The sequence below is a fragment of the Labrus mixtus genome, chromosome 10 (genome assembly GCF_963584025.1).
Source record: "Labrus mixtus chromosome 10, fLabMix1.1, whole genome shotgun sequence".
NCBI lineage: Eukaryota > Metazoa > Chordata > Actinopteri > Labriformes > Labridae > Labrus > Labrus mixtus.
In genome coordinates, this window is record NC_083621.1 from 29,238,643 (window position 1) to 29,265,972 (window position 27,330).

The 27,330-nt window shown below is 43.0% G+C and overlaps 2 protein-coding genes and 1 long non-coding RNA gene across 5 annotated transcripts in view; 1 reads left to right on the forward strand and 2 right to left on the reverse strand.

The window, feature by feature from the left end:
• Positions 1 to 1,558, reverse strand: part of uvssa (UV-stimulated scaffold protein A) — a 44,742-nt gene extending 43,184 nt beyond the window's left edge. For 2 of the 3 annotated variants that reach the window (XM_061049090.1, XM_061049087.1), the window contains exons 1-2: positions 1,394 to 1,558; positions 134 to 248 (exon numbers count right to left, since the gene is read on the reverse strand). In XM_061049090.1, coding sequence (XP_060905073.1) covers positions 134 to 243 — 110 coding nt within the window. In that variant the 5' untranslated portion in view covers positions 244 to 248; positions 1,394 to 1,558. The remainder of the gene's footprint in view (positions 1 to 133; positions 249 to 1,393) is intronic. The other variant, XM_061049089.1, reaches the window with a different exon arrangement.
• A 3,514-nt stretch (positions 1,559 to 5,072) lies between these two features.
• Positions 5,073 to 27,307, forward strand: sil1 (SIL1 nucleotide exchange factor). The gene is made up of 12 exons (XM_061049092.1): positions 5,073 to 5,105; positions 5,202 to 5,317; positions 8,776 to 8,917; positions 9,033 to 9,141; positions 9,236 to 9,341; positions 12,413 to 12,499; positions 13,022 to 13,117; positions 13,223 to 13,344; positions 13,429 to 13,525; positions 13,605 to 13,769; positions 26,832 to 26,996; positions 27,084 to 27,307. Exons 2-12 carry the CDS (start codon positions 5,207 to 5,209, stop codon positions 27,279 to 27,281), a joined length of 1,398 nt encoding a protein of 465 aa, XP_060905075.1. The 5' UTR covers positions 5,073 to 5,105; positions 5,202 to 5,206; the 3' UTR covers positions 27,282 to 27,307.
• Positions 23,544 to 23,729, reverse strand: LOC132982537 (uncharacterized). The gene is made up of 2 exons (XR_009674719.1): positions 23,675 to 23,729; positions 23,544 to 23,636 (listed from the first exon to the last, which is right to left on the reverse strand). It is a non-coding gene; the product is annotated as an uncharacterized LOC132982537 (long non-coding RNA).
• Positions 27,308 to 27,330: the final 23 nt, after the last annotated feature.

Consider the following 27,330-nt stretch of genomic DNA (forward strand, 5'->3'; position numbering starts at 1 on the left):
CATCAATATGTAGGAATTAAAAATAAGTCAAGTCCTGTGTGCAAACTTTTTGGGCCAATAGTTCTGATGGTGGCCCAGCAGCACTCGACTTAACTTTAAAAAAACGTAGTAAAAGTTAAAAGTAGTAACGTACTTGCAGATCTTCTTGATCTCCTTCATGTTGTCCTGGTTCAGCTGAGGCTGTCCAGATGTGGTCAGCTCCTCCACCAGCACAGACAGCCTGTCCCTCTGAGACAACTCCATCACTACTCAACAACACACACACACACACACACACACACACACACTCACACACACACACACACTCACACACACACACACACACACACACACACACACACACACACACACACACCAACCTGTGAAATACTGCTGACTGGGAGGAATTTACCTGGAGATAAGTTTCCCTCCATATTCAACAAAGACAAAAATATTGAAACATTCTATGTGACTGTGGAAGCAGCTGTGAATCTGAGTGAAAACAAAAACAACAACAAGAGAGAAGGACAACATATTATAGAGATATTGGGGGTAAATAGCAAAACAATTTATTGAAAAAACTTTTTTAACCCCTACCAGGGTTTAGGGCAGAGTGTACATAAAGAAAGCATAAATAAACCACAGTGACATACAGACAACACTGAACTACATAAGAGTTTCAGAAGTATTAAATATGATCTAAAAAAGAATAGTGATATTAAAAACACTGATTAAAAAGTTTTTACAAACAGTCAAATTATTTTGACATGTCTTCATATCTTTTCCACAAGTGTTCGATAACTGCATTTGATGGATCCCGGATCAATGCAATAAATGTATATATCTATCTCTCTGGATCAACCATAGATCTAAGAAAGATATCTGCCAATATATCTGTATCTTTTTCCCTACATATTTTGATATCGGCCGAAAAGTCTAAAATGAGTTTGAAAATATGGGCAGAAATCCAACATGTGCATCCCTACTTATTATATCTGAACTCCTGTTTGACCTGTGTTTTATTCTTTGAATTGTAAGGTTTTGTTTTAATGATTTAGTGGTGTTGTTTTGACTTCTTGTTTGAAGCACAATTTGAATATTTCTAAATATATCCGACTTTTTTATCCAATCACATTAACTAACCTGCATACAAAAATACAAATAAGATTCAGATTAACAGCCACACAGCCTTCTTTCAAACATCAACTAGTGTAGACTAAAATAATCAACATTCATTTACTATTCAGATAACTACACGAATAATCCATTATAAAAGGAAAGCGTGATAATGAATACAACTGTAAAAGAATACACTATAGAATATACACAACTCGATCATTAGTTAAATGATCATTTGTTATGATGTTAGCTAAATGCTAACAAATGTAAACAAACTCTTTAGCTAACCTCTTACCTGCTGTCAGTTGATTTTTAAATATCCAGATGTTAGCTCCAAACGCCGTGAGAAAGTTTTATCTCTGGCATGACAAAAACTATTACATTTACGAAGTTTATTTTGTTCAAATTACACATTAATATCCTTCTCTGTGTCTGCTAGTCATATTAGCTTCCTTGCCTCAAACGTACTTCCGTTCATGACTGTACTACCGGTATGAATTTTCGGAATAAAAGCATCGATGATAATGCTCTTGTGAGGGGCCTTTTTTACGACGGCATATTAGGGCCACTCAAAAAACAAGATTCGAGATTAAAGCCGTAAATTTGAGACTATAATCTCATAAATGTATGATTTAAATATGTAGTATTTAATATTTCCCTTCTATGGTTTAAAATCGTAAATTTTAGTTGTTGTTTTTTTCCTTTAATGTGTCCCTAATACTCTACGTTGTAGAGTTCAGCTGAACTGACAACAAATTATAGGCTACAGATCGCAACGAAACAGATCACTGTGCACATGTATAAATCACCTGATGCTCCTTGCGTGCTCTGACGGATGACTGTTCTTTTAATTGAGTTTGCACAGGAGCAACATGAGTGTTTTGTATTTTGCAGGGCAGTGTTTCTCAGGAAACACAGTGTACTAAATGATGCCGTTTGTGTTCAGTTGCAAAAACTGCGATGAACTGGAATGATATTTAAGTATGGCTGTAACCAGCTATGAGGACACCGAGGTCTGGAACTTTTTTTTTGAACAAGACAGCAAAAATTTTTACCAATCCCCTTAAAACAAAAACAACCACCCAGAAAAGCGATATAATAAGGTTACTGTATGACCATGTGTCAGAGAAAATTAATCACAACTGGATCATGTAAATTTTCAGTTTGTTTGTCATTCTCAAGTTCATACACACAAAAAAAAATGTCTTACTAACTGATATATCAGCTAAGGCTACTTGTATTAGCAAGAAACTTTGCAGGGCTGGAAAAGTGCAGAAACAACTGTCCAGTCCACATTTTTAGAAAAGTATTCAATTATTATAGTATAAGTATTCATTATTGTGTATAAGACACAAAAGGGACAAAAAGAGTAGATAAGAACCACAAAGTTCTGCAGAAAAGACACAAACTGGTGAATAGAAACTGACCAGAATGCAGGAAAAGAAATGTATGCTGCTTTACATTTTTGGGGGGGAGCCACCCCAGACCCCTCGTACCATAGTGCTGACTATTACACAGCAAATAGGGCCAACTTTTAATGTCATGGATGCTCTCGACGGATGACCAGCCGGCACATGAGCCACGGATCTTTCACTTTACAAATATAAGTAATGTGTGTGAATTTGTGTCAGTCAGCTGGTTGGCTTGGCTTGCATTTGAAGTTATCATTTGGGCATGTCCCATAATGCCTTAAGATCATCAGGAACTGTGTGCATAGGACCATTCTTTGTGTGTGTATAACGGGGGAAAACTTTAACCGCATGATAGCTACTTTCTGTTGTTCAAACTCCGTACCAGCAGGTGGCGGTAATGAGCACTTCAGCTGTCGGACAGTTAACTTGTACACAGTAGAAGAAGGTGAATGACGTGGACCAATGAGAGTGAAGTGTGGATTCACGCAGCTTTCAGTCGTTTAAACAAGACACATTACACACCCGATATTTTTACCTGGACCGCATCCTTTAATTTGACCGAAACAGGTGAGTCTTTGACGAAGATAAATAATGACGATGTTTGCTAACTCGATAAGAGCAGCTGCCGTCATTCTGGCTAGCTTTAGCGTGAAATGAAAGAAGCGATATCACGAAACAAATGTCTTTCAAAATGTGGACAGTTATGAATCCAAACTGAAACCTTCTTACCTGGCTGTGACGCACCATATTTTCTAATAAAAGTAAAAAACGATTTATGTAAAGGGATTAATACATGAAGTCTTTATTCTTGAAAAATAACTGTTACGTGTGAAAAAGAGGCAGACATCACTTTTGACAATGGAGTTTGGTCTAAATACAGACAACTTATTTGTAAAAATAGATCTTGTCATTGAAGAAAAAACAAAAATAAAATATCCTGATTAACATCTACGTGTTGTATATATGTATATAATGCAGGGTATATGCATGTATATGGAGTATACACACTTATATTTCAGACTCCATAGGGTACATCTCCTCTGATTCACACCAATGATTTATTGATAATATTTAGTAGTATGCTGCTTTCTCCTGGGGGGGGGCGGTGAAGAGTATACCCACTTGTTCAGGCACCAGTACACCACTGTAGATAACACAATCTAATTCTCCAACTCAACTCTATACACTTCACCAAAACGATAAAAAAGGAAACTTATTTCCTCACACTTGTTTTGATGGTCATTTACATAAAGTGTCTGAAAACTGACAACACAACTAGAGATGCACTGAGTGGGAATTGAAGCGATTGTCGATTCCAATACCAATATTTGTTTCATGACTTCTTCTTCGACATTTTCTCTTCAGTTTGTCAGTGAAAACAATTCAGAGTTTGTCCAACAGGTAACTTCCTCTGCTCAATAAAAAACCTCTTCTCTGAATCAGTAGTTAGGTGAACTCGATGTCGTCATTGAATTGATGCAACACAACAGAAAAACATCGACTACAGACTACTCAATCAAATATTGAAAAGACAACAACAAAACAAACACAGAGGACACGACAAAATACAGAAAACCAAACCCATTAAAGACAACACAACTAAATATAAACAACACACATGGACTGTAAATATTAAAGTAGCCTGAGTGACGTCACCCATCTGATCCAGCAGAGTCCCATCAGCAGCAGTCTCCATGTTGGAAATGCTGTCTCAGGGTGCGTTCGAATTGTCCCTCCTATCTCCTTTCACTATCCACTTTACCTTAACCCCGGAAGCATTTAAGTGGCGGCCATGATAAGAGCCGTTTGAATTATCTAAAAGTTAAGGAAAGGTGGGTCAATGCTTCCTTTATAACCTCCTTTAGCATAGGATACACTGGACCATCCTTTACGAAAGGAGATGAGATATGCTGCCCCACAATTCTTTGCGGCCGCAACATTTAAAGCGAGTCGCGCATCCGACCGTTCACGAACATTAACGATGATCGTAAAGGTGCAGCATTTGTGCAGTTGTACATTTGTATGTTTAAAATATTATGTGTAGGCTTTATCTTATATTAATGTAACAATTAATTTCATACTTATTTTGATGTTGATTTCTGAGTGGACAGGAAGCTGATGGTTTCACTTTTCTTACTTGTAGCCTGGTAGTCTATATTTCTTTTATTTCAATCCCAACCTTGTGGTAATTAGGATTATTTCACTGGTAAGAAGGCACAGGGGAAAGTTTTTTAGATGTGTTTTTTGTAGTCCATTTTCAGAACATTGTAGTTTCAACACGGCGGACCCACGTCATTAACCTCCGCCGGCCCGTCGCATTTAATGATGTGGCCTAGTGGAAATGTGGTCGGATTGTCAGAGCAACAAGATCGCCTTTCCCTAAGTCCTTTATGAATTCTCCTAACATCTTTCCTTAACCTCATGACGTTTTCCCCGGAGTTAAGGTAAAGTGGATAGTGAAAGGAGATAGGAGGGACAATTCAAACGCACCCCGAGTCTAACTTTCAGTCAACCTAACGACAGGCTGAGAGCTGGAGCTGAGGCGGGTTTTAAACCTCCTGACAAACCGTTACACCGCGCCCACCTGTCACTCAGGTCAGCTACACGCCTCATTGTGGGTCCTCAAAACAGTGGGACTTCAGTATGTAAGGACAGTGTTGTTGTTGTATCACTCCCTCTCCTGTGTTTCAGGCACCATGAGGCTGCAGCTCTCCTGTAGTGACAGACGTATTTCATTCAGCTGCTTCACCTTCACCGTCCTCCTGCTGCTGCTGCTCTGCCACATAGGCCAGATTTCAGGTCAAAAGGTGAGCATGTAAGGAAGAGGGAACATGTGTGAATGGATTAGAACATTAATGAAATCAGGGCCTCTGACATTTCTAAGTTTTATGTTCAGTTCTAAGATCATTGCTAGGGAGGTTAGACAGTCCCAGTCTCAAAACTAACTATATATTTCTATTTTATTTTATAATAAAGTTTATTTAAAGGCTTTCTATGTGATTTTTCACACTTAAATGTAATATAAATCAAATATATCCTCTGAAAATAACTGTGAGTCATGACTGTCTACAATGGGTGTAACACCCGAGTCCCACTGTCTGTGATGTTTTCAGAGTTTTCAGAGTCCTATCTTCACTTTGTTTACATCGCCTGGACGGCCGGCTGACTCCTCCCCTCGCGAATAAAATTTGTTTAATTGAGGGACTAGAGAAAAGAAGAATAACATACTGTACTCACTGTTTAACTGTGTTTCTAGATCACGCTCATTTCAGGTAAATTTACATGCAGTGTGAAGATACGAGCATAATAAAGATCACTAGCATTAGCATGCTAACACAACAATGCAGCGCAAGTTGTTTTGATTTCATGCTGGTGCTCAAGGGCGACATCTGCTGGATCAAAAAGTCACATATAAAGCCTTTAAACGTGGATAAACTTCATTGAGATGAAGAATATCAGATCAAAGCAGAAAGTCATCAGTCATTGCATTTCTAACCTGATGCATCATCCTCCAACACCTTCTCTACTTTTATAAAGATTGAAATCCTCCTGCGGCAGATAAAAAGCTGCAGGAGCAGCGTACCTGAAACTCCTTTCCCTCAAGACGTACTCTGTATTGACAGATAACAATAACCTTTTTGTGACGCAGAGTGGCTGTTTACATAAATGAAATGCATCACACAGGAGGATAATTAAAGCCTTTTAAAGAAGGACATGCAGATGATTACAGTCGACTCGTTCATACAGAGTACAATGATGAGTTATGAATGTCAATGCTCAATGTCAATGATTAACAGAATCCAAAAGGGGGATTTATTTTTTGGGCATTTTTTTATTCATTTATTTATTAGTTCATACTTCATTGATCCTCTGAGGGAAATTCTGGTTTACTCTCTGTTATTTAGAGACATGCTACTCACACACACAGGTCTGAATCACACACATGCACAAACAGGAGCTGTGGACATGCATTAGTGGAGAGATGTCAGAGTGGGGCTGCTACACACTGCTACACAGGGTGCGCGGGGTTCAGTGCCTTACTCAAGGGCGCCTCAGCAGTACTCTGGAAGTGTCCTGGCACCTCTCCATCTACTAGAACAACTTCAACCCAAGTCCCTACGGACTGAACTACTTCTGCCCCTTTATTGGTTGGACAGCTAAAGAGAGACCGGAAATGTTGGGAGAATAGAGAGGGGGACGAGTTCGGATTCAAACCCGTAGCTGCTACGATGAGGACGGTAGCCTCCGTACATGGGGGACCGCTAGGCTATCCGGCGCCCTGTATCCAAAGATTTAGGCATGCCGGCCCCGCCCCTTTCTGGGTGAAATCATTCCATCTGAATGAATGGCGGTTAATGGACAAGTTGAGGTCATTACTGAAGTCTTAAAAAATGAAAACCATACTTTAAAACTGCAAGTATGAGCCTAAATCTGATGACCAGTGATGTAAACATTTAAAATATGACATTTCTGAACAGAGATCGGCATCGTAATGGTATAAAATTAACCGTGTTCGTGAGTGTCTGTTCATTCTCTCTCCGTCAAACTGCTCAAACGAGTCACCAGAGGAGTCATAAACTGAGTAATTATTAACCGTGTTACTCGAGAGGGATCTTTATTTTTAAATAATATTTATTTGTAATAGTTTCTAAAAGTGTTCATAGCTGTAATGGAGTGGTTACAGACCTTTATTTTAGAGAAAAGGGGACATAAACTCTGAGTTACCAGCTGATTTAGTAAAGAATAACACATGTAAAGTCACCTGGATGATATTAAAACATTTTGTATTCATACGTGAGTGTAAATAATGATGAGTGACGAGACGAGGTGTTATATCGAGCTAGAGAACTTTTTATTTTGACATTTATTTTTCAGTAAGAGGATTTGGTGTAGTGTTCCTTTGTTTAGAGACATTTTCACCAACATGTTTATGATGTGACAGTTGAAACGTTGTTAATACGTTAGTGAATGAATGTGTGAAGAATCTGTTAACAGATTTCTCTTCTGTCACGGAGCGATCGCTGCCTTAAAGCAGGAACATGACAGCGGTCCCACAATTTACCACTTTAATCCTCTCTAGTTTCAGTCCAAACACACACAGCTCTTCTTTTACCCTCCTTTGTAAATCAAAACCCGATACTAAATTGTGTTTTTAAAATAGTTTGAAGTACAAAAAGCTTCGCAATCGCGTTTAATCGCACGGCTACCAGTGTTTTCTAATCTACCGCTGATACATTCTCAGGGCTTGTTTTCACCCAAACAAGGGCGAAATGACGATAGACTGCTCTTATGAATTGCTTATAGCACAGAATAAAAATATCGGTGAGCGGTCGTGGCCCTACTTTTTGGGGTGTCTCCGACTTCGTCTGCCCCCCTCTGCCTTTTTTTTGGCCCATTACACATGTTGAATCGACGTCTGCAGTCGGTGAGAGGAATCTCTCTGATTGGCTGTTCAGAAGTTTCATTTCTCTCCAGCTCTCCTCTCAGGTTCTGTAAAGCCCCTTGAGCATGTCGCTGTAGTATGCATGCTTTCACCCATTAGTGTGGTTTCTCCTTATTTGTCTCCTCCGCCTCTTCTTTTCTTTCTACACTAAAAGACCAAGAACTGACAACGCCATTTTTAACTTTTCATCAGACATATATTCTCCATTAGTAGACTACCTATAATAAAGTGGTGACCGACAGCGCTGTGAAAATGGTCTTCTCTATCATAACAACGGACTACCGCCCCCTGCTGGCATGGAGGGTTATTTCCTCTCACTGCAGAACATAAGAGGTGGTTGGCCGTCTGCTGTAGTCTTTGCGGTGTGTTCAAGTGCAACTTTTTGGCTAAGACGTGAAGCGACGAGAGGCGACGCCACAAGCGGCCTTCGCTTTTACACCACAGGTCACACCTACACATTCACACACTGATGGTAGAGGCTGCTGTGTACAGAGACCATCAGAAGTATCTAATCCCATTCATACACATTCACACGCCGCCGCTGAAGCAGTGGGAGAAAATCGGGGTTAAGTAGTAGCAGAGAGAACCCCGCCAGCCTTGATGTCATCTTTTGTTATTGTAGTGTTGATTGAAAGCACCCTGATGGAGGAGTCTACATATTGTATCTGTAAAAAGGATCTGTATTTCCTGGGATGGATGTCCAAATGAGCTGTATAATCTTATTCTATTATAATGTGTTTTATAAAACATAAAGTTGCTCTTCTTACAAAGATGAAATGTTGATTTATTATTTGAAATATATCATTTTGTATGTCCGTGCAGTCTGACTCAGCCGTAGCTGTGGTGGAAAATACAGATGGAGGTGGTGATGAAGAGGAGGAGGTGACAGTTGATGAAGAGGAGGGAGAAGAGGGAGATTTAGAAGTGGTCCAACCCACTGACGAGTGGCAAACACTCAAACAAGGTGAAGTAGTGTAGGTGTACTCTTTTTTTTTATAAAAACACATTTTTACTTCAGACATAATGTGTGTTTGTGTGTGTGCTTGTGCATGTTTTTGTGTGTGTGTGTGTGTTTGCAGGTGCGGCAGTGCCAGCAAGTTCACATGTGCGGCTGAACCTGCAGACGGGTCAGAGGGAGGTTAGACTGGGAGAGGAGCAACTGAAATACTGGACACAGGAGGAGCACAGGTTGAAGATAACTACTGTAAACCCTCTCTTAAACATTCAGTGACAGTCGTGTTCATTGAACTGATGTATCACTCATGACAGTTTGTCTCTGCAGGGAGCAGGAGGAGCCCCGGTCCTCCCTCTGTCCTGAGGAGCTCAAACAGGCCATGAAGAAGATAAAGGACGAGGTGAAGGCTTCGAGCAGAGACACAGAGCAGGAGGTAGCAGCCCCTCCCCCTTAATCCTTTTCATTCATGCCCGTAGTCTCTGTCACCCATTGGTTTGTGAAGAGCTACAACAGCCTTCAATGAATGCACTAACTGTAGGCTTCATCAAAAAGGAATATTTTAGTAGCCTCACATACTACTTAACACTCTTTGGGCCTGATTTACTAAAGGTTTGTGTGTGTTAAAATGTGTTCAAACGTGATACCACCCGCAAAAAAAAAAGTGCTATCTGATCCACTAACGGCATGCAGTGAGGACTGCGTCTTTCATAGGAGCAAAACACCATGCATTGTCCATTTAGTACTATTTAATTGGGAGCTTAGTAAATCAGCTTAGGGTCAATCCATTCATCATGAAATATTCTCATTCATTTCTCACTAACCGCACCCAGCAAGTCAGAGTGAACAGAACTGTGTCAGAGCTCACAATCATCAGCACCGGAGCGCCCCAGGGGTGTGTTAGCTCACCAGTGCTGTTCACTCTCTACACAAATCAGTGTACCAGCAACAGTGGAAATGTACATGTTGTTAACTTTTCAGATGACACGGCCATCCTGGGCCTTACACAAACAGACTCGGACATTCACACATATACATCAACAATCAGTAACTTTGTGCAGTGGTGTGATGAACACCATCTCCTCCTCAACACAAATGAGATGGTGTTCGACCCTCGGTCTCTTGGTGACCACTCACCAGTGGTCATCCACGATCACACCATAACACAGTTTGAGTCCTACAAATATATCTCTGCATCCACACAGACCATAAACTAGTGTGGAAGTCCCAGGTGGAAGCTGTCTGCTCCAGAGTTCAATGGCACTTCACTAACCGCCAGACAATGCAGAGTGCAGTGAATAGTGTAATACAGTAAGCACGCTGCTGCAGCCAGGACGCTGTTTCCCTCCTTACGTTTAACCAGAGGAGAGGTTTATGTTGAAGGAGTGTTGAAATTACAAAAACTAGACGGAAGTGGGGACAATTCTTCTTTTTTGTATTGGGGAGGCCTGACTTCCTTTGGCCACTGAAAGCTGATAGTTTGCACTTACTGACATCATTTCCTGTTTTCCAAATCCTTGCTTGTGTTGTACTTAACTCTCTGATGTACGTCGCTTTGGATAAAAGCGTCTGTTGAGTTTATTGTAGAATTAACTGTGAGCTTTGTTCAGGGTTAGTTTTGTTTCTGTCCTTTTTATTTCTAACGAGTTGTGTTAAGTTGCTACTGCTGTAAACACTCAACTTCCTGATATGAATGTTTTCAGATTAAAACAATCCCTCTTTTTACCTGACGATAGGTAAAAAAAAAAACTCAACGCTACGCAAAACAACCGCTTAGCAGTTGGCAGATGCTTTTTTTCCAACCCTCTTCAGCATCGATTACGTCCTGTCTCTGCATCGATGCATTAATGGATTAAATCATTAATACCACTAATCTCAGGGCAGGTTGAATAACCGTGTCAGAGTTTCTATAACCTTGAATAGCAGTATTTAAAATAATATAAGTGAGTAATCTCAAAGACATTTAAATACAAAATATAATGATTGTTGTATATTTCCATGTGCCAACATGCAGTTTGCAATGACAGATTGTGTGTTTAAAATCTGTAACCTGCAGTCTTAAAAATTCATCTTATGTGAATGCCAAAAATGTTTGAAATTTGGAATGGATCATTTTCATATGATGCAACGATAGCATCATGGTTTATGCCTGACTTGTTTTGGTACTGTTAACATGCAGGTTTCTGTACAAGTACCTTATAATTATTTATTTTTTTATCATACAGCAGTCTATGTAGGGTATCAATATGTTGAGTTATAGTGATGTCTGCAAAATGAGTCTGGCCCACTGAAGGTCTCATCTGAACAATTCTGGCCCCTGCCCAATATGACTTTGACCCCTGCCTTAGGGTGTTTTCACATTAGGCACGAATATCAAGCTGTACCCCAGCATGTTTGCTGCCCCTCCCCTCTCCCCTGCTGGTGCCCGAGTACATACAGTGGAGGAAATAGTTATTTGATCCCCTGCTGCCCGATTACAAAGAAGTGAGCAGTCTATAATCTTTATGGTACTTTTATTTTAACAAACAGAGACATAATATTTAAAAAGTCCAGAAAAAAACCATGACATAAAGTTATAAATTAATTTGCATTTGATCGAAGGAAATAAGTATTTGATCCCCAAGCAAAACATGACTTAGTACTTGGTAGAGTGACCCTTGTTGGCAAGCACAGAAGTCAAGACGATTGTTGTAGTTGGTCACCAGGTTTGCACACGTCTCAGGAGGGATTTTGGTCCACTCCTCTTTACAGATCTTCTCCAAATCCTGAAGGTTTCAAGGCTGTCGCTTTGCAACTCAAAGTTTCAGCTCCTTCCACAAATTTTTTATAGGTTAAAGGTCTGGAGACTGGCTAGGCCACTCCATGACCTTAATGTGCTTCTTCTTGAGCCACTGCTTTGTTGCCTTGGCCGTATGTTTCGGGTTGTTGTCATGCTGGAAGATCCATCCATGACCCATCCTCAGTGCTCTGGCTGAGGACAGGAGGTTCTTGTCCAAGACCTTACGGTACATGCCCCCATCCATCGTCCCCTCAATGCGTGAAGTTGTCCTGTACCCTTAGCAGAGAAACAGCCCCAATTCATGCTGGTTTGTAGAGGATAAAATACTTATTTCCTTCAATCAAATGCAAATTAATTTAGAACTTTATACAATGTTGTTTTTCTGGACTTTTTAAATATTCTGTCTCTGTTTGTTAAAATAAAGGTACCATAAAAATGATAGACTGCTCACTCCTTTGTAATCAGTCAAACTTACAAAATCAGCAGGGGATCAAATAATGATTCCCTCCACTGTATTTGCGTTTACATAGTCCAATACAGCAGGTGGCAGTATGCAGGTAGTTGGATTGCAAATCTACTAAGAAGCAGAAAGATGAAGTAGCAACCATGGCAACCTCTTGCGGGCTGAAGCCATCCTGCTAACTGTGTACCAGAGTACAATAAGTTTGTGATCCCACTGATCAAATGAAACTGTGCTTGTGTTTCCTCTGCTTGTTGTTCATCTGTAGGACTCTGTGGCATCGAAGTATCGTACCCTGGAGGAGTTAAAGAAAGACATGGCTCAGCTGGAGCTGCTTGTGGAGACCGATGGTCAGGTACATCAGCATGTATAGAGCATTTTTAACATTGTCAGTTCAAGGCAGGGCTTTGATACCACTTTCTGGTCCCACTGTCAGTATAAACGTCACAGAGGCTGAAGGTGGGACAAAGTCGTCCATGAACTGCTTAGCCCGTATTGGAGGTAGTAACAGAGACGTAACTGGCAAAATGGTCAAACTGGAACCGGGTGGAGGCGGATCTACCACCACACATAACGGGATCTAGCCTACGGTGCAACCGTGCCGGAGCCAGCCAGAGCTCAGCGCATCAATTTAGCAGAGAAAAGAACAAACGGGACGGGAAGTCAGACACTGATACAACATTAAAACATCCGGTTTATTTTCAGAATAAAACTCTCCGTTTTGACGGTTCAGAAAAATGACCGTTTAAGTGTTTATAAGGTTTGTATTGAGTTTTATACCACATATATCGTATTATCTCGTGCCGTCGTGAGTGAATCTGTAACATTACTGAATTTAATTGTGTGGTTGAGTTAAATGGAGTGTGTTGGTATGTAGATAATGAAGCGCCTGCTGGAGCAGTTTAACAGCAGCAACTCGACCACAGAGCAGCGGCTGACCATCCTGCAGGAGCTGGAGTATCTGGTGCATCAGGTAATACAACACACACATCAGTTCAGACACATAAAACAGACCTTGAGGATCACAGCCTGCAGTTACATGTTTCTCATTCTCATCATATATGTGTGTGTGTGTTAGGTGGATAATGCTCAGGTTCTGTGCTCCATGGGGGGTCTCCAGTTGATGCTGCAGGGTCTGAACAGCTCTGACTTCAGATTACAGGAGAGCTCTGCCTTCGTCCTGGGATCTGCTCTGTCCAGGCACAAACGGCAACATGTTTTAAATACCATTCAAGACTACACTACATCAAACCTCTCTTAACACCTGTGTTCCCTTTCCTGCAGTAACCCAACGGTTCAGGTGAAGGCCGTGGAGAACGGTGCCCTTCAGACGCTGTTGACCACACTGGCCACAGCACAACCAATTCATGTCAAAAAAAAGGTTATTTCACATCCTCATATTACAAGTTCTCGTCATACTGGGGGTGAGAACAAATGTGCTATGTGTTCTGTCCACTCAGGTTCTGTTTGCAGTGGCCTCCCTCTTACGCCACTTCCCGTATGCGCAGCGTCACTTCCTGTCACATGGAGGGCTGCAGGTCCTATCAGAGCTCTTCAGGGTAGACGGAGGTGGAGTTCTGCGCACACGAATTGTCACCATGTTGTACGACATGATCAGCGAGAAGGTACAACAAACAATTACCATGTAGCATTCCCTAGGCTGTTACAGATGGCCTGGCTCTCAAACTCATGTTTCAGACTTTAGTTCCTTTACATTTAGCTTTGAGTGATGACAGTAACTAAAAGAGAGTGATAAAGAAATATTACTATAGTGTATACCTACACACAGGGTGTGATTTTCCCCCTCTGGTCTTTATATCCCTGCCTCTGCACCCCCAAACACAAATCATTCCGACAACTTCTTTCATGTAAAGTAAACTCCACGCAGCCACCGTCACTCCGTCTCGTTCCAAAGAGATGTACTCTCGGAGATTCAGCTCAGAGACTGAGAAATGTGGGCGGGTCTAATTTTACATTGGCTAATTTAGTCAACATGACATTAAGATTGACAGGTGGTTTGACCGATCACAAACTTCTATAGCATTTAATTCACAACAACAGTATTTATCAAAGCACTTTTCTTATATTAAAGCTGACGTCTTACAGAGAGCGCTACTTGATGAATTAAATGTTAAAAAATTTATTAAAATATTCCTGCAAATGCAGTGGTTAAATTCAAGTTCTGAAATTGTTTTAATTAAGTTATTATTCTATATATATAAATTGTATATATAGAATAATAACTTAATTAAAACAATTGAAGAACAAGAATAATTCTATAATATAATTATTCTATAAGAAATTATTCTGAAAGAAATAGTCTAAAAGGCTTCGAAGTCTATAGGCCCACTGTTGTTCATAATTTTTTTTCATGAATAAAAACATTTCAAAAACGTCCCCCACCCCTCTGTTAATTTTACAAATCGAACCCTGCCTACACAATATATGAAATTAAACCTTCAAATGTTCTTATTTGTAAAATTATGACCTTAATATTGTTATTTAAAACCTTATGAGTGAATATGAATTAAACCTTATTTATGCACACCTCAACCTGTACACACACACACACACACTATAACCTGATCGAATTACAGTTCCAAGATGCAGCATTTTTGATAGAACACACACATTCTAAAACTAAAACAACAAAATGCACATTTAAAGTAACTTCTTATCAATGTGCAGGTGAAACAAAATAAATACAAACCTCGTGCCTCAAACAGCGGGGTGCTTAATAAAAGAAATGAACGTAGTATTTAACGTTTTAAACACATGTAAGCAGGTTTCACTGTGTCCCTAGACATTCCTTTGTCCTTCACTTCCTGTTCTTTTCCTTTCAAAATAAGAGCATCCGTCTTTTCAATGTAACTAGCAGGAAGTTATCACAAAACCTTAAGAGATACATTTCGAATTAAAATACACACTAACAACAGACTACTGGGTCGTTTACATACCACAAACTGTATTCTGAGTTAAGCGAGGACGTTGTGGTAGAACTGAGCCTGCAAGAAATCAGCAGAAAGAGAAAACCCTCTGGACCACGGCACGGGAGTGAACAAAAAGGAGTAAACCAAAAACTGTTGAGTTGCTAAGTCACACAGTTTATTACTTGCAGCAAGGAGAGAAGTTCAACGATGTGTACAGGATACACAAAGTAAGTTCTCTGCCCACTCTTGGGGCGTACAATCTTTATATACTTGAGCATATAGTGCGATCGAAACTCACAGAGGAGGAAATAGAGAAAATGATGTAGTTTGTCCTTGAGAGTTTGAAGAAATAGTCCTTATAAGGAGCTGTTGTTGAATCTGTGTAAGTGAGATAACAACATCTGAGGTGAGGTGAGTATCGGGTGATGTTCGTGTGCTGCAGGGGTCATATAAGGTCAAGTTGCATGTATATATGTGAGGTGCTCATATAAGGTCAAGTTGCATGTATATACGTGAGGTGCTCATATACATTGGCTCAGTTAATAAGCAAACATAAAAGTATAAAGAATATAAGATTCCACATTCCCCCCTTTTGTTCTTTAGAACAAACTACAATAAAACAAAAGAAAACATAAAACATTTTTCACACATCACTCATCAAAGGGGAAGAAACTGGTATCGGGGTAGCCTTCATTTTCATCATCAGTGTCATCAGCTTCATCATTAACCAAGGTGCTAGCACAAATTAGGAGGACGCATATCGTGCCTCGGAGGCCACACAGGCCTTTATGATTTCTAAAAGGATGCCATGGTCTGGGCCTGTCTCTCTTCTGACCGCGTGGCTGCCTCTCAGTCAATGGCAGGAGGGTTGGAGTTGGAGCCATGTTGCCTGCTGTAGGAGCAGAGCACGTCGTACACTCCTGTCGACTAAATCCTCAACGCTCTAATGCTGTCTTGTCAGCCGTTGCAGCAGGTGGTGTTACCTTCTTACAGTGGGATGCGTGGATCCATGTGGGTCGACCTTCGACCTTTACTGCGGTGTTTGTGACGAGTAGAACCTGACAAGGTTTGGTCCACCGGGGCTGCAGTGCAGTCTTCCTTTGGTGGATCTTTATAGCCACGTAGTCACCTGGTTGCAGTGAATGTCCTGGTTCGTTCAGGGGTTGTGGTTGTCCTTCACGAACCTGTTTGTGAATGGATGAGAAGACATAGTGCAACGCTTTGCAATAGTTTAGTACACTATCATGTCTCAGGGCCATTTCTTGAGGCACTATCATAGTGCCCAGAGATCCTGGGGTGCTCATGGCACGTCCTGTAATCACCTCATATGGAGATAAATGATTACGTCTGCTAGTAGTAGCTCTGATACTCATCAGAGCCAGAGGAAGAGCCTCCGGCCAGCTAAGTTGTGTCTGTGCACATATTTTAGCTAGTTTAAGTTTCAGAGTCTGGTTCAACCTTTCAACTTTCCCTGCACTTTGTGGGTGATAAGGTGTGTGCAGGTGGTGTTTGATTCCTAGTGCTGTAACAACATCTTGCACTATTTGTCCAGTAAAGTGAGTCCCTCTGTCACTATACATTATTTGCATACCATACACGTCTAATTATCACTTCCATCCCCCCTTTGTTCACGTGTGCCACACCGTGAACAGTCTGTAAGAGGTAGGGGAGGAGCGACTGAGGGCAACACGGGCGCCCATCGACAGAGTAATATACATTATTTACAAGAACACAGTTTGTCTGCCAGTGAGATCGTTCCAAGGGTTCGGCAGCTAACTGTAAGGCAGCTACGTCATGGACGGAGGGATCTGGGCTGGGAGAAACAAGTGTTGAGGTCGCCAACACGGGAGCGAGGGCTCCTGACACAGCAGCGGCTTTTGCTGCAGTATCAGCTCTTGCGTTACCGAGGCTCACAGGGTCTTTGGAAGATGTATGGGCGTCACATTTGAGAATAGCAACTGTAGAAGGAAGAAGGAGAGCTTTCAGGAGAGCCTCTACTAGGGAAGCATTTTTAATAGGGGTGCCTGCAGATGTTAAGAAATCGCGATGTCTCCAGATTCCACCAAAATCAAGGCAGACACCTAGAGCATACCGAGAGTCAGTGTAGATGTTAACAGATTTATTCTTTGCATAGGTACATGCCTGAGTGAGAGCCACTAGCTCCGCCTGTTGAGCAGAGAAGTGGTCTGGAAGTTTACCTGAAAGAAGGGTGTCAGTGGAAGAAACTACAGCCCAACCTGAATCAAGGGTGCCCTGCAGGTTTCTAGAAGAGCTGCCGTCAGTGAACAGGGTAAGGTCAGGGTTAAACAAAGGGGTGTCAAAAAGATCTTCACGAATAGTGTAGGTCATTGTTACCGTCGCCTGGCAGTCATGGGGCTCACCGTCAGCAGCAGTAGGAAGGAGAGAAGAGGGATCGAGAGTTGGAGATCTGTGAATAGTAAGATTAGGCATAGACAGCAGCAACAATTCATAATGACTCTGTCTGGCTGCGGAAAGGTGTTGTGTGCTGGCTCTGGTAAGCAGAGCACTCACTGCATAAGGAACATAAAGTTCACACTGAGAGTCCAGTACCAGATCAGACACGGTTCTTACCATGAAAGCAGCAGCCGCCACAGCTCGGAGACACGGGGGCAAACCCAGCTCAGTGTTGTCAAGGCGAGTGGAATAGTAACCTACTGGGCGTTTGTTAGAGCCATGTTGTTGAGTGAGAACACCAGAGGCAAACCCATTGCGTTCGTGAACGTACAACTGGAAAGGTTTGCTGTAATCAGGGAGACCCAGCGCCGGGGCCTGTGAAAGTGCTTGTTTTAAGTCAGTGAACGCTGTCTCTGCATCCTCCGTCCATTGGAGGTGCTCAGGAGCTGCCTGCAGGAGCATGTCTTGAAGGGGCCTGGCTCGAGGGGCAAAATCCATGATCCATGGTCTGGAGTACCCGAGGATACCCAGGAACGACTTCAGCTGCTTCTTGGTGTGGGGTTTTGGAATGTTCAAAACAGCAGAAACACGTTTACTACTGACTTGGCGGGTGTTACCTTTGAGAACATGGCCCAGGTAGGTCACTTCTTGTAGCACCAGCTGGGCTTTCGTGGCGCTGGCCTTGTGTCCCTTCTCAGCCAATGACAACAACAGAGCTCTTGTGTCCGTTTCGCATGCCTCTTTGGTGGGGCTGGCTACCAACAGGTCGTCCACGTACTGGATCAAGGCACTGCCTCCAGGGAGTTGAACGTCAGCTAGATCTGTAAGAAGGGCTCGGGCAAAAAGAGTGGGGCTGTGAATAAAACCTTGTGGGAGGCGAGTCCACGTGTACTGATGCCCACCGTAGGTGAAAGCAAACAGGTACTGGGACTCTGGGGAGACAGGGATGCTGAAAAAAGCAGAACAGAGGTCAACAACAGAGTACCACTGAGTAGAGGGAGGAATAGAGGTTAGGATGGTGGTGGGGCTGGGTACTACAGGAGTCATGGGAGCCACATAGTCATTGATCAGGCGGAGATCTTGAACAAAGCGCCAATCAGGGGAGTTAGGTTTCTTAACAGGTAAAATAGGGGTGTTACAGGGGCTCTGACACGGCACCAAAATTCCTTGTTTTAAAAGGGTAGTGATGACGGGCTTAATGCCTTCCAGAGAGGCCTGTGAGAGGGGGTACTGTTGTTTTCTGGGAGCAGGACCTAGTTTTACAGGAATTGACACAGGAGGGTGAGACAACATTAGGCCACACTCATTAGAGTACTGAGACCACAATGTGTCTGGGACTCCCGCTGTGGCAGGGGACTGAGGAGGAACAGAAACTGAAAACAGAGAAAGAGGGTGAGACATGTTAGTGTTTTTGAAAGGTGAAATGGTACATACAGGATCTTCATCATCAGCTAACCATGAGTCATCTACTGTCACTGTCCATGCCACGCCCTCATAGTGGGAGTACACCATTCCTTGGTACAAATGTGAGATGGTTGGAGTCAGAGTCTGTAAGGTCTTTGCTATGGGACCTAATTCTTTAGGCTCGTAACCTTCACAGGTGTAGAGAGTCAGATGTGGTGCGGAGTCAGGTTGCTGGAACAAGCTGGAGGCTACTGGGCCCAATTGATGTGTCAATAGGGCACCCCCCTGCTTACACAGCAAAATGGTGCACGCAAAAACACTACAGGCCTGTCCTAAAAAGGGAGAAGAGTGATGGAAATACTCAAGGTCTCGTCCTGTAGGGTCAACGTGCAAAGTCCAGTGCATGCGGTGTGGAGGGATACAAGCTGAGGAAACATCAGGGAGGTCTGGGCTGTCTGAGAGAAACTCCTGCAATAGATCAAAGGTAAAAGGCACCATGCTTCCTATAATAATATCTGACTGAAAGTCATTATACATTAGGCTGTAGAAAAGTCCAGGCTGGCTAACTGTCAAGGACATCTGGGAAGTTGGAGGGAGCTGTAATTCAACAAAATTAGCATGGCATACCAAAGTGGCTTTTAACTTACCTAATAAATCTCTTCCCATTAAACTTACTGGTGAGTTGTCGCCCATAAGTAGAAAAGAGTGCTCCAGAGTTTGACCCTGAAAGGACACTGCAGCAGGTTTTGAGACATAATTTTGTTGTGTAATTCCAGCCACTCCTATGGTACTTAGGGTTTCTGTGGTGGGTACAACCTTAGCAGCAGCTGCATCAGAGGGAGTTAGGGTAGAAACAGTAGCCCCAGTGTCAACTAGCATCTCAGTTGAGGTCCTGTTTATTTCCATCACTGCCTTCGGATCTGGAGAAACAGAAAGAGGAGCTAATAAAAGGGAAATTGGTGTTTGTGTAAGTGTGGGTGGCTTACTTCCCTGTGAGCCTAGGTGTGGAGCCTCGCTGGCCTATTGTGGGTGCAGGAATGGTCCACCAGGGGGACCCATTTGCTGCCTATTCATGCCTCTGCCACCGCCCCCTCCTCTAGGAGGAGCCCAGTTACTTCTGTAGGCGGGTTTGTTTAAACCTGGGGTTCCTCCTCTACCACGCCCTTGTTGGCTGGCCTTCAATCTACAGTCTTTGGCCCAATGTCCACTTTGGCCACAGTACAGACATTGATCTGGTCTTACCTGTTGACCTTGGGGTGGCGCTTGACTGTGAAAGGGGTTGGTTCCTTGGGCTGCTGGATAGGGGTGATAAACTGGCCACTGTATGGAAGCTGGAGATAAAGGAAGAGGCGTGAACTGTGTCTGTTGGAGAGAGGTGGGTGAGACAGGGGCTGTCTGCTGAAGCTGTTGCACAAGCATTTGTTTTACAGCACCAGAATGTTGTTTACGTTTGTCTTTCTTTCCCTTATTTTTTTGTCTGACTTTATTTTTGTTTTTACAATCGGTGTCAGACTCTGAGTCAGAACTATCAGAAGAGTCATCATTTCTTTGGTTTCTCTCTAAATGTTTTGCGATGGCTAACACATCTTTTAGCTCTTTCACCTCCCACGTTAGATCTTGTTTTATCACTTCTTTAGAACGTCTTTCTAATCCGTCAACGAATGCGCGCGGAAGAAGCGGGGCGAACTGCTCTGGGGTCAAACCTGAATACCTTTTAAATGTGTTTTCCAATCGAGTCACAAAATCTTCTACCTGTTCCTCCTTTCTCTTGTGCAGTCCTGACAGTTTGCCCCAATCTGGGTTAGCTTTAAACACATCCTGTAACTCCTTTATTATCTCTCTCAACATCTCTTTGCCTTTTTCTATTGTCTGGTCTTTTGCGTCTGGACCCAGAAACTCGTGGAGAGCTTTCCACCGGTCTTCTAGTTTAGGCCAACGAGCCATACAAAAACAGAACCAGTCAGTCTGACAGGGCTGGAAACATCCAGACAGTCTCTTTAAGTATGTTATGGTCTGGGTCACGTCTTTTTTAGGATTTGGGGTGTCGTCGGTCAATTGTTTTAATTCCATTTTAGTCCATGGGCGGTACGCAGTTAAAGGCTCTCCACTGCTATCTGTCCCTGGAAATATTCTTAAGGGGGCCATGGTGCTGCTAGAGCCTGCTCCGTCATGTCTGTTCTGCTCTTGCTTATTTTTTTCTTTTTCTTTTTTTACTTTCTTATCTTTGAGTCTAACGGATTCCCTTTTTCCCTTTTTTTTCTTCTCTTTGTCGGATTCCCCTGATCCCTCCCCACTGCTATCTGGCAGTGGCATGTCTGCTGGATCCTGTTCCCTTCCTCCTGCGCCTCCCCTGAGGGCAGGTGCTTGCTGTGTGAGCAAAAACAGCTCATCATCAGAGCTATAGTCAGGGGGAGAGTCTCCCTCTGTTAACAGGCTGGGGTATATTTTAACAGTTTTGTCTTCTTTACCGAATGGGTTATTTGGAGACCAAGCTGAAACTTTGACTTTACCTGTCTTTAGGGGTTTGCTCGGCTCTCCTGGTTGATTAACTGAATGTAACATTAATCTAAGCTTCTCATTAGCTTTCCCTTCCTGCTGTGCCTTTTCTGACATTTCAGCCGCTGTTTTCAGCGCTGTTTTCTCCCTACTTACTGCTGCTTTCTTTTCAACATGTCCCTTCACGAGCCCCCAATGGAGGTCTTCACTCTTTTTTTTTTTCCTATTTTGCCTTTACCATTTTTTCCCCACCACTTTTCTTTCAACATTTTATCCACTATTGCGCATTTCTTTGGATCGCAAGTGCCCAGTACAGGCCATTTTTTGTTTGTTTCCTTGTTCCAACGTTTGAATATTTTGAACCAATTTATGTCAGGGTACCCTGTTTTCATTTGCATTAAGATTGATCTGTCTGGTGTATTACTTTCGCCATCAGGCTTTAGTTTACTTGTTGATTTTCCCATTGTCCTTTTTATTTATCTATTTTATTTTAACACATTTAGTATTTTCTTTAGCATTCAACACATGTACATTATTTAGCATACCTTTTTTACTTTTACCTTTATTTTGCACTTCTGTGCTTAATTTTCTGTCTTCACTGTACTCCCTCAGACGTCCCTGAGGTTTCCCATGAAACCCAGAATCTTAGTTAATTTCTGTCTTCACTGTACTCCCTCAGACGTCCCTGAGGTTTCCCATGAAACCCAGAATTTTAGTTAATTTCTGTCTTCACTGTACTCCCTCAGACGTCTCTGAGGTTTCCCATGAAACCCAGAATCCTAATTAATTTCTGTCTTCACTGTACTCCCTCAGACGCCTCTGAGGTTTCCCATGAAACCCAGAAATTTTAGTTCAATAAATTCGTTCCCACTATTTTACTCGAAAATTTAGGTACTAGATTTTATAACTTTTCTTTTTTTTACCTTTATCTAAACTACTTTTACATTTCTTTTAATACTCCGTCACAGTCGTTCAATGGTCAGAGAGAATCTCGCACAGTTCTGGTTCTTTTACCCAAACATAAATTCAACAGGGATTCCGTTACCGAACCAGAAGTCTCCTTCTCACAACTCTATGCTCTCCACCCCTAAACTGTCAAACTTTAGAAAAGGTGTTTGACTTACCTATTCCTCAGTTGATTTGGGTGGAGAAGTTGTTTCGGAGGAAACTACCCGGCCAATGTCAGGAATCCCATCCTCGTCGCCATGTAATTGTGGTAGAACTGAGCCTGCAAGAAATCAGCAGAAAGAGAAAACCCTCTGGACCACGGCACGGGAGTGAACAAAAAGGAGTAAACCAAAAACTGTTGAGTTGCTAAGTCACACAGTTTATTACTTGCAGCAAGGAGAGAAGTTCAACGATGTGTACAGGATACACAAAGTAAGTTCTCTGCCCACTCTTGGGGCGTACAATCTTTATATACTTGAGCATATAGTGCGATCGAAACTCACAGAGGAGGAAATAGAGAAAATGATGTAGTTTGTCCTTGAGAGTTTGAAGAAATAGTCCTTATAAGGAGCTGTTGTTGAATCTGTGTAAGTGAGATAACAACATCTGAGGTGAGGTGAGTATCGGGTGATGTTCGTGTGCTGCAGGGGTCATATAAGGTCAAGTTGCATGTATATATGTGAGGTGCTCATATAAGGTCAAGTTGCATGTATATACGTGAGGTGCTCATATACATTGGCTCAGTTAATAAGCAAACATAAAAGTATAAAGAATATAAGATTCCACAACGTAAACTATCACACGGTTTAAGAAAATGAACCTTAAGCAAGTATTACTGGTGCAGAACTTTTTTGAATGAATTTATTTCATGTTTATTTGTATCAGGACAAGTATGGAGCATGTAAACTGTTACAGTTTACACCAACAGGATTTATAGCCTGAGATAATTTGCAACCTGTCCCTAAATGAGATGAGATGAGATGAGATTCAACTTTATTGTCATTACACATATACAAGTATAGAGTAACGAAATGAGGTTTGGCATCTCACCATTAGTGCAAATAAGCAGAAAGTGCAAGAATCTGTGCTATGTACAAGTAATTACAAAATTTACAGATGTAGACTAAAATAAAAGTGAATTATTGTGTATATGTGGCTGGATTAATGGGATGCTATAAATATAAATAAATGCTATAAATATAAGTATATTCTTAGGATTATAATATACAGATTAAGGTGCAGTGAGCATGCTATACTAGTTTACAGATAATATACAGAATATGGACATATTGTACAGGTCTATAACTTATTGAGGTGATATGAACATACTATAATACAATAAAACAGGTGGATGAGAGATGTGTGTGTATGACCAGGAGGAGCGGTGGGGGGGATGATGAGTGTGAGGTGATGTGCAGAGGAAGGGGGGTCAGCGGGGGGCGGAGTTCAGGAGGGAGAGAGAGAGAGACAGAGTTCAGAGTTCGGGGGGTAGAGTTCAGTAGAGAGACAGCTCTGGGGAAAAAGCTGTTCCTCAGTCTGCTGGTTCTGGTCCGGAGGCTTCTGAAGCGCCTACTGGAGGGCAGGAGGGTAAACAGTCTGTGGGCAGGGTGAGAGGAGTCTTTAGGATGCCGTGAGCTCGCTGCAGACAGCGTTTTCTTTGGACATCCTCAATGGCAGGAAGTGGACACCTTGTGATGCGCTGGGCTGTTTTTACCACCCGCTGTAGCGCCTTACGGTCTGTGACAGAGCAGTTTCCGTACCAGACTGTGACACTGCTGGTCAGGATGCTCTCGATCACACAGCGGTAGAAGTTCCTCAGTACAGCTGAAGACAGGTGGTGTCTCTTCAGTGTCCTCAGGAAAAAGAGGCGTTGATAAGCCTTCTTAACCAGACTGGAGGTGTTAGTGGACCAGGAGAGGTCCTCTGTGATGTGGGTCCCCAGGAACTTGAAGCTGGAGACACATTCAACAGCCATCCTGTTGATGTGAATGGGGTTATGCGTGCTTCCTCTTTCTCTCCTGAAGTCCACGATGAGCTCCTTCGTCTTGCTGGTGTTGAGGAGCAGGTTTTTGTCAGCACACCAGGCGGCCAGATGCTGTACCTCCTCCCTGTAGGCTGTGTCATCGTTGTTGCTGATGAGGCCAATCACCGCTGTATCGTCCGCAAACTTGATGATGGTGTTGGATCCATGTACAGGTCTGCAGTCGTGGGTGAAGAGGGAGTAGAGGAATGGGCTCAGCACACAACCCTGTGGTACGCCTGTGTTGAGTGTGATGGTGGTGGAGCAAGTGTGTCCTGACCTAACATACTGGGGTCTGTTGGTCAGAAAGTCCATTATCCAGTGACGGAGGGAGGTGTTGAAGCCCAGGTCTCAGAGTTTAGTGTTTAACTTGGAGGGGATGACAGTGTTGAATGCTGAGCTAAAATCAACAAACAGCATTCGTGCGTATGTGTTGTTATTGTCCAGATGTGTGAGCACAGAGTGCAGCGCGGTGGAAACTGCATCCTCTGTACTCCTATTGCTGCGGTAGGCAAACTGGTATGGGTCCAGTGTGGGTGGGAGGCAGTTTTTCAGGTGTGCTAGGACCAGTTGCTCAAAGCACTTCATTATGATGGGTGTTAGTGCTACAGGGCGGTAGTCATTCAGGCCTGTCGGGCTGGAGTGTTTCGGCACTGGGACAATGGAGGTGGCTTTGAAGCATGCTGGCACAGCTGCTTGGGCGAGGGACAGGTTGAAGATGTCCGTAAAAACCCCAGTGAGCTGCTCCGCACATGCTCTAAGCACACGCCCGGGGGTGCCGTCTGGACCAGCAGCCTTTCGAGCGTTGATCCGGCTCAGTGCAGCATGGACGTCTGTGGAAGTGAGTGAGAGGGGCTGGTTGTCTGCAGGAGGTCTGGTCGTGGTCTGCGTCTCCCTGTTGTCTATTGAAACGAGCATAAAAGTGATTTAGCTTGTTCAGGAAGGAGACATCTGTGGTTATCGGGGTGGAGTTGCTGGGTTTATAATCACTGATGGCCTGGATGCCCTGCCACATGTGTCTGGGGTCGGAGTTGGAGAAGTGTTCCTCTACCTTCAGCTTGTAGCAGTGCTTGGCCTTGATGATGCCCCTCCTCAGGTTTACCCTGGATGCGCTGTAGGCCATTGCGTCACCTGATCTGAAGGCGGTGTTGCGGGCCTTCAGCAGGAGACGCACCTCCTTGTTCATCCATGGCTTCTGATTTGGGTACGTGGTGATCTGCTTCCATGTTGTAAAACTGTCGATGGTGGTATTGATATAATCCAGCACAGAAGAAGTGTAGGTGTCAATGTCTGTGTGAGAGCCCAAGGTAGCCTGAGAAGCAAACATACTCCAGTCTGTGTGATGGAACTTGTCCTGAAGTACAGAGTCTGTCCCCGCTGGCCACACTTTAATCGTTGTCACTGATGGCTTCACACGTTGGATGAGTGGGGAGTACTTGGGGATGAGGAACAAAGAAAGGTGGTCTGACTGTCCCTGGTGGGGGAGGGGAGTCGTGGTGTAGGCTCCTGCGATGTTTGTGTAAACATGATCCAGAGTTTTGTTTCCTCTTGTATTGCAGGAAACATGCTGGTGAAATTTAGGGAGCACTGTCTTTAAGTTTGAGTGATTAAAATCACCTGCAACTATAAATGCAGCCTCCGGGTGAGCAGTCTGTTGTTTACTGATAGCTGTGTAAAGTTCCTTCATAGCAGTTTTTGCATCAGCATCCGGGGGGATGTAGGCTGCAGTTACAATAGTGGAGCTGAGCTCTCTTGGCTGATAGAAAGGTCTGCATTTAACCATGAGAAACTCAATGTTAGCTGAGCAGTGTCTCCCAACAATGACAGAGTCTGTACACCAAGCTTTGTTAATATAAATGCACAGCCCTCCTCCTCTGGGGGCTTAAAAATACAAAAAACTCAACAACAGATACACAAATAAAAAGTATGAAACAAGCACAACAATAAAAGACCGAACAGTACGGGTACAAACTATCATACAATAAGACAAACTAAAACATGACCACAAGACTGAGTCCTCCTGAAGAACCGTTTCATCTTAAAATGACTCCAGTCTGAGGGGAACATTTTGGGGAATAACTTGCAGGAAAGGAGCTGCAGGTCAAACTTGAACCTGGGCTACGACGACAGCCTCTTTTCATAGGACACGACCTAACCTCTCGTGCCCCTTTAACCCTTTTTTGTGTCCCGATTATTATGTCAGTTTAATTGAATTACAGATGCTTCCTGCCAAACAAACCAGCGCTCTTTCCTCCTCTCACTCCTATCAGCCTGCATCCAATAATAAAAAAATGGTCACTTCCTGCCAAAGTCAAGGCTTTCAAATAGTAGTTATGAATCAACATGCAACATCAAGGCAGCTATCTTCCCCTTATGGGTACTTCAATTTAGACGCAGTAACTGCTGACCCTGGTTTGTATTACAGATTATTACCTCCTACATGATGCTGATTCTTCTCTCTGTTGCTTCTCCAGGAGATGATCTCGCAGGCAGGTTTGGACTTGGCGCTGGACACCGCTCACAACGAGCGGGTGCGTCAGTACTCTCAGGTGTCCCTGCAGGGAGAGCTGCTAGAGGAGGGCTGGTGCGGTCTGGTCCCACAGCTGCTGGAGTCTACTGAGCACGACTACAGAGAGAAGGTAGACGGACATTGATTCATTGTACATGTATAGCAGACTGGCCCAAATAAGGCAGCGTATATGAACATTTCCTGATGTTTCTTTCAGGCTCTGCGGGCTTTGTTGGCGATGTCTCCGGTGTGTTTGGATCAGTACCGCTCAGACAGCTCCTTGTTGGGCTTGCTGCTTTCTCTCAGAGACCAGTACCAGGAGATGGTCCAGTCTGAAATGATTCTTGGAGAGGAGAATGGCTACTTTTCAGAGATCATAGATCTGATAGATGCTCTTCAAGTCAAAATGAAATGATTAAAGGAGTTCACAGTGACATTTCACATGCAGACAGGAGCACACAGGA

Excerpts from the sequence above, each read along its gene's own strand:
- sil1 (XM_061049092.1), top strand. The coding sequence starts at position 5,207 with ATGAGGCTGCAGCTCTCCTGTAGTGACAGACGTATTTCATTCAGCTGC. Across the intron at positions 5,318-8,775 it reads GCCAGATTTCAGGTCAAAAG|TCTGACTCAGCCGTAGCTGT; the intron begins GTGAGCATGTAA and ends ATGTCCGTGCAG. Across the intron at positions 9,342-12,412 it reads GCAGAGACACAGAGCAGGAG|GACTCTGTGGCATCGAAGTA; the intron begins GTAGCAGCCCCT and ends GTTCATCTGTAG.